Genomic DNA, 7,402 nt, shown 5'->3' on the forward strand with positions numbered 1-7,402 from the left:
AGACGTGTCGAGTGCAGTGAACAGAGGGAGAACTTTTCTTTACAAAATCATTTTTACTGCTTTGGACTCTTCTGATCTGCAGTGCAGCGTTGACAGAAAAAAAAAAAAAAAACAACTGCAAACAACAGCTGGAAATATTTTTTTCTTCTTCTTCTTCTACAAACTAGAATGTCTGCTGTCTCCATTGCTGCAGGAATTTCCAAACTGGGCATTTTTAGGACGAAAATATCCACAGAGAGATTTTTGAAATATTTATAGCAGGTTTTGTACAAGAATGGTGGTTGTGACAAGGAACCTATGGATGACCCAGTCTGTGGGAGAGCTGGTGCCGAGACAATTCACATCTCTACCAGCTACGCTGTCCGTCTAAAACTCTTCCCCGGAGAGGCACAGCTGCTGCAGGCTGGGGATGTGATGGGGTGACTGTTGACATTCCCCTCACCCACCCCCGTCTCACGTTATTAGCACCGTAATATAAACAATGGATCAGAATTTCTCAACTGTTCGAGATGGCAGGCATCTCACATCGGAGAGAGACTCATCGAAACGTGTTCTGACGGGATGCTTCCTCTCTCTGCTCATCTTCACCACGCTGCTAGGTAACACCCTCGTGTGCGCTGCCGTCACCAAGTTCCGACACCTTCGGTCGAAGGTCACCAACTTCTTCGTCATTTCCCTCGCCATCTCCGACCTCCTCGTAGCTATTTTGGTGATGCCATGGAAGGCTGCCACAGAGATCATGGGGTTTTGGCCGTTTGGAGCCTTCTGCAACGTCTGGGTGGCTTTTGACATAATGTGCTCCACTGCCTCCATCTTGAATCTGTGTGTGATCAGTGTGGACCGTTACTGGGCCATCTCGAGCCCATTTCGCTATGAACGCAAGATGACCCCCAAAGTGGCATGTCTGATGATCAGTGTGGCGTGGACTCTGTCCGTGCTCATTTCCTTCATTCCCGTTCAGCTCAACTGGCACAAAGCGCAGACCACCAGCTACGCTGATCTAAATGGAACATACCCCGATGAGCCCCCTGATGACAACTGTGACTCCAGCCTTAACAGGACCTACGCCATCTCCTCCTCCCTCATCAGCTTCTACATCCCTGTGGCGATCATGATCGTCACCTACACCCGGATCTACCGCATTGCCCAGAAGCAGATACGGAGAATATCTGCCCTGGAACGAGCGGCAGAGAGTGCCAAAAACCGCCACAGCAGCATGGGGAATAGTTCCAACATGGAGAGTGAGAGCTCATTTAAAATGTCTTTCAAACGAGAAACCAAAGTCTTAAAGACACTCTCTGTCATTATGGGTGTATTTGTATGCTGCTGGTTGCCCTTCTTCATCCTTAACTGCATGGTACCTTTCTGCGAGCCAAACTTGCCGGATGGGTCCTCAGACTTTCCTTGCATCAGCTCCACCACCTTCGATGTATTTGTGTGGTTCGGCTGGGCAAATTCGTCGCTCAACCCCATCATCTATGCCTTCAACGCAGACTTCCGCAAGGCCTTCTCCATCCTCCTGGGATGCCACCGGCTCTGCCCGGGGAGCAACGCCATCGAGATCGTCAGTATTAACAACAACATGGGGGGCCCTACCTCGAACCCCAACTGTCAGTATCAGCCCAAGAGTCACATCCCAAAGGAGGGCAACAACGCAGCCAACTATGTGATTCCCCACAGCATCCTGTGTCAGGAGGAGGAGTTACAGAAGAAAGACGGATGTGGAGGGGAGATTGAGGTGGGCATGGTAAACAACGCCCCAGAGAAACACTCTCCAGCCATCTCTGGGAATTTAGACAGTGATACTGAGGTCACGCTGGAAAAGATCAATCCCATAACACAGAATGGACAACATAAAGCCGTGTCGTGTTGAGAAAAAGGTTAAGATGGATCGAAATGCAGTGAGACATGTATGTACGCACAACGAGAGGAAAGGCTTACGGAGGAGGACAGCAGAGGAAACATCAGCGACAGACATGTCTGAGAGCATGCCTGACGGGGAACCTGTGAGCGGGATATACAGGACCTTAAAACTGTCGACAAAAATCTGGCAAACCTTCAGAATGTTTCAACGTAAAGGCACTTTATCTTGGATATAACTATCTGCAAAATACTTTCAGCATTTATTGATGAAATCACCACATTTGATGATAAATGTTGATAATGTGAATAGCGGAACATGAGCTACATGCACACGTATGAATTTTTCAAAACACTTTCAAAGATACATACGTATGCATGTGTATACTGTACAGTGCTGACACTATTCAGGAAGGACTTAAACACAGTATATACAGTGGAGGAAAATGTAGTATTAGTAAAATATCTTGTAGGTAGGTGCTTTGTATGTGTTTCATGGAGGAAAGACATAATGAACTGGGTAAATTGGTTTTGGTACAGTATAATTAGTTCTTTATTGCTATTCTTTTATTGCAAAAGCAAAACACTTTGATTGCAATGGTAATCTCATTTAGTTAGGAAAAAACCTCAGACACCAAAGTAACAAGGTCATGATTGAAACAAGGGAAAGATAAAGAAATATGATACTGAAAACCAAGCTGTCATAACATTTTAAGTATGTGACTTTTAGCCTTTTTTTTTTTAACTGTCTCTGAAACATTTGATGAAATCGTCTTTGTTCAGAGGCCCAGGTGAGAAAAGGAGAAAGGGAACGGGTAAAGATACTACTGTGGTCTTCTCTGCTTTCCTAGTATCCCATTTTACACCTCCTCAGTCATCTGGGAATAGACAGGCTGCCTCACCTGAAATATCCACCATCTCCAGCCCTCCCTTGGTGTTTGAAGAGGCTTTGCCTCATCTCTGCTGCTCTTTGGCAAACCGTCTTTAAGCCCTGCAATCTCTCCCCACTCTCCATTTTACTGCTTCCCTTCTGTCAGTCAGCAAATCCTCTCTCACCTTCACTCTTCCCTTATTTTTTTATTATCTTTTTTATTTTTTAGCATTGTCAACTCCTTAACTTCCTTCTCCCCACTATATTTCTGTCTGTCAGCATGGTCTTTTACACCTACACCATCTACTTTTGGCAGCCCTCCATTTGCAGTCCTTGCTCTGTCCACTTTAAGTGGTGGTAATGATTTGTTTTTTTTGGCAATTCCAACCAATCCATAATTAAGAAAGAATGTAAATGTGCGATGTAAATCTCCAGCACTTGGACAGCAACAGCAGCGGCCGAGTCAATTCAGCCATAGTGCAAAGTGTCTCTTAACGACCTTTTACGAACTTGAAGATATGTGAATTTGTAAATTGCTCATTGGTGGGAGCCATAATGTTCTGTCGTGGCGAAGTGGAGCACATTTGCTCAGACAGCAACCATCATGATGAGGATCAGCTTCTGAATATATGACAATATTTGTCTGTTTGCAGAGTTGCACTTGGGTAAACTTACTGGAGTATATTTCTCACACCATCTACTTCGGTGGTTGAATTTGAATCTTCAGTGTGTCACATTATGAGAAATTGAAACTGCTTGCAACTCTTTAAAGTGACATGATATTTTAAGACTAAAAATGTCTACATGAAGCTGTGACAGTAACTCTCCTCATTGTGTACTATTGAGCAATGGGTTTTTTCATGAATGGATTCTCTTACGGAAAAACTGTGGTCTTTCTCCACCACCATGTTTGGAACTTAAAATTCACACAGGTTTAATTGTTTGAAGTTTGAAATAGACCAATATGCATCGTGCACATAATTAGTTTCCCAGTCTTATTCTAAAAGCAACTCTTTCCGTTGTGTTCAGTGTTGCCGGGGAAAGATTGCTTTGCCGCGAGCTTTCTGACATTGTATGCCGAGCATCCACTGCATGCCGTTTGTGTCCATGAAGGCGTGAAACTGTTGCACATCAGAGAAAGGAAGAGCTGATCCAATAGAAAGCAATTGGTCTTGAATGAAGCGTTTGATTTTCCTGCTCTGGAAAATCCAATGCTATCTAGATGGCAACACAGCGAGGGAGGGAGGGGGAGATTTTTAGCTCAATATGTGGCTTGGCTTGTGACACAAAAAGCGACCCATTGTCCTCTCTGCCTCTCTGTGCTCAGCTCCTGCCACTTGCAGCTCCATTGGCTGAAATTTTGACATCAGTGAAGAGCAATTTGTATTAGGTACCTGTAGTGATTAATTAATCACATTTCTTGAACATTTGAGCCACTCCAAGTGCCACAATATACGGCCTATACTGCAGCCATCAGCTCCCCTTCCACCCTTCATTAGTTCCTCTAAATTTACTTCCAAATAATTTCCAAATAAGCACCAACTCAAACATGCCATGAAACATGAGCTGCATAGACGGCATGCTTCGGACGGAAGGAAACAGCCTTGAGGAAGCCTGCCCTCTCCCACCCCTCCACACACACCTCCTTTTTTCTCTCCGTCTCTTTCCCTTTTCTCTTGGCTGCCTCTGTCGACTTGATGAGCGTTCCCGATGTTAACACAGATTGAATTTATTATTAAACAGACAGAGCCGACTGTTTCCTTTCTGTATTTCAAGTCAAAGCGCTGAATCAAAGCCCCACCTTGGCCATTTAGTTATTATTGTATCGCCAATGTTTTCTTCTTTTTTTTTATTTTGCCAAAAATGTGATTTCTAGCTGAATGTGGCTGTACTCTATGCTGTGATTTAACCAGTGTTTTATAAGCTGAAATTTGCGAGTGGAGTGCGGTATGGGTACTCTAAATTATACTGAAATCATTCTGCCATTTCATGTGATATGTTTGGCACTCACAGGTTTACCAGAGATGTTTTCATATATGCTGTTATGTTCGCTTTTATAGAAACATACCTCCCGCTGAGAGCTGAAATGATCTCTGCTGCATTATGCCTCCATGTAAAACCCCCCATCTGAGCCTTCACCTTGTCAGCTCGGTGAGTCATCTTCCCAGCTGCCTCTGCTTTGATTTTGGCGAAGGGGGCGATGTCAGGCGATAGTCCCACGAGCAAAATGTTCTGTTTGATCTGGAGCATTTCCTCTGGGCTGCCCTACAAGTTGCTTTGGGGAGCTATAGTGACAGTACACGGTCCTTCAATCAGTGTAGTTACATGATGTATGACAACTTAAGCAAATCTGACAGAGCTGAATCCCTTCATCCCCCCCCCCCCCCCCTCTTCCTCCTCCTCCTCCTCCTCCTCCTCCTCCTCCTCCTCCTCCTCTGATGACTGGCCACAGGATTCAGCTGACATCGGCCTGAATAACATTCCTGGGTCCTGGGAATGTGCAGCCATTTTAATGATGATGTTTCAGCTTGTTTAACTGTCTCAAATAATGAGGGAGTCCCTACCTCAGCTTCAACTCAGTGATGGAGCTCCATGTGAAAAAAAACAAACAAATAAGAAATGAAAAAATCTTAAAAAAAAAAAAAGAAAAAAAAAAAAAAGAATAATCAAAGTAAACAAATGGCAGTATTTTGGGTTGGGCAGTGCAGGGATAGAGTATTGTACAATGATGTTCAAAATGTAGTCGTGATGAACACAAGTGCTTTTTATCTTCAAAACTCCTTAATGTGTGTAGCAAACTTACATGCTGTATGTTTCTTTTCTCCAGTGTGGGATTATAACTTACAGTAAGATGCAACGGTCACTGACTATTTATATATTTATTTATTTACATGTTTCTGGTGTTCATTCATGAAAGTGATGTCAAAGAATATAACCCTCAGAATTATTACAGTATTTAGTTTACAGTTTGTACAAAGAAATGTGCCCTTCTTGTAAAATAAACATGTATGTATTTTTTTTTTCATCTGTGTCCGACGCGTTGTGCTCATTTGAGAGGGGTGTCTGGATGTGGAGTGGCGGTGGCGACCTTTGACATTCGCTGGGTATTGGAAGATCATGTCACTGCAGAGGATCAATGCGGATTGATTTTGAACAGTGACGCATATTTTTTTCCGGCTCCCTGAGCGTGGTGTCCTCGCTGTGTTCCTGCCTTCGCCCCACATTTACATAACCTGACAGCCACTTGACAGTTGACACGTCCCCCCCCTCCCCCCCCCCCCCCCCCCCCCACCCACAAAAATATGGTAACTTGAATGCGGGTGCAGGCACACGCGTGCAGTGTCAAACATCCTGTTTACCTGCCAATGCAAAGATGCAAATCATCACATATGTGTTGGATGTTAACGATCGCTGAACATGGAAAAGTGTTTGCAAACATTGTTATGCGTGCAAACCCGGAGTTTTACATTTACAATGGTTTTCCTCCAGATTAGTTCTTCTAATAACATGCGTCTGTTAGAGGACAGAAATAATGATCAATATTTTGTTTGGCATGTCTGGTTGGATTTGTCAGAAAAGAGTCTAATCAGTTTGATTTCCCGAAAAGTCTCCATAAAACACATAACCACACATTTAAATTATTTAATTGGATAATTCAGAATATTGCTTTACATATTTCAATGAATTTTTCAAGGTGAGAGTTGTAAGATGGTGTAATGTAATGGTGTGTCGTCTTTGCTGCCTTTTTATGCCGGGTTTGCATGTTCTCCCTGTGCATTGTGTAGATTGTTCTGCCGTATGGGTTAATTGTTCACCCTAAATTGCCCACAGATGTGAATGGTATGATGCCTGTTTCCCTATTTGATGGACTGGTGACCTGCCCAGACTGAAGGACAACATTTCAAGTGAAAACTAATTATTTTAAAATTTTTCCGTTCCGGGAAAGTTTCATGTTTCCACAGCAAATTTCTGAAAATAATGTCTCTTTGCACGTCAATGGCAGATACACTAAAAACAATATAGTTAGTATGCCAGGCCAATAATGGGTGTTGTTTGGCTTTGTAATGAAACCACACACATACGAGCAGAGAACAGTACACTATAAACAATAACAATGGCGCGTACACTCACATTGATATGGACAGACAACGAAGTTGGATTAATATTATAGGTGACTCTCAATTATCAAACTACCAAGTCTCGGGAGACTGTGGAGTAGGAGTCATGCCACTCTGTTGTTTTTATTGTTGATCTACTCGCGCATGTGCAAAAGAATGTTTTACTACAGCCGTGATGCACATGTGCAGTAGCAGTGGTTCCATCTGTCTCCACGGCGATGGAGCATTTCCAGAAAGTTGAGCTTTTAGCCTGTTTACACAACGACAAAGTGAGCAGGTTTTTGAAACGTTCCATATTGGGAGCCATTCTCAATAAGTTGCATTTTGAGTGTCTCAGAGCAAGCAGACATGCATGCTTATAAAGCACTTTAAATTAACCACAAAGGACCAAAGTGCTGTACAAGAACATAAGTAATATGTAAAAGTGCGCAGTGCACAACTCACATTATCAAACAGATAAAAGATACAGACAGTACAAATAAAACAGACACTGTTAAAACAGGTTAAAAACATGGGTGATATCAAAAGCATTACGGAGATAATCACCATTGTG

At 43.1% G+C, this 7,402-nt stretch overlaps 1 protein-coding gene across 1 annotated transcript; it reads left to right on the top strand.

Moving 5' to 3' along the window:
• Positions 1-481: 481 nt before the first annotated feature.
• Positions 482-1,873, top strand: drd1b (dopamine receptor D1b; the record flags this gene model as incomplete). Its single annotated transcript, XM_080483796.1, has 1 exon — positions 482-1,873. One exon carries the CDS (start codon positions 482-484, stop codon positions 1,871-1,873), a length of 1,392 nt encoding a protein of 463 aa, XP_080339922.1.
• Positions 1,874-7,402: the final 5,529 nt, after the last annotated feature.

Source organism: Lipophrys pholis, assembly GCF_963383615.2.
Source record: "Lipophrys pholis genome assembly, chromosome: 16".
Classification (NCBI taxonomy): domain Eukaryota; kingdom Metazoa; phylum Chordata; class Actinopteri; order Blenniiformes; family Blenniidae; genus Lipophrys; species Lipophrys pholis.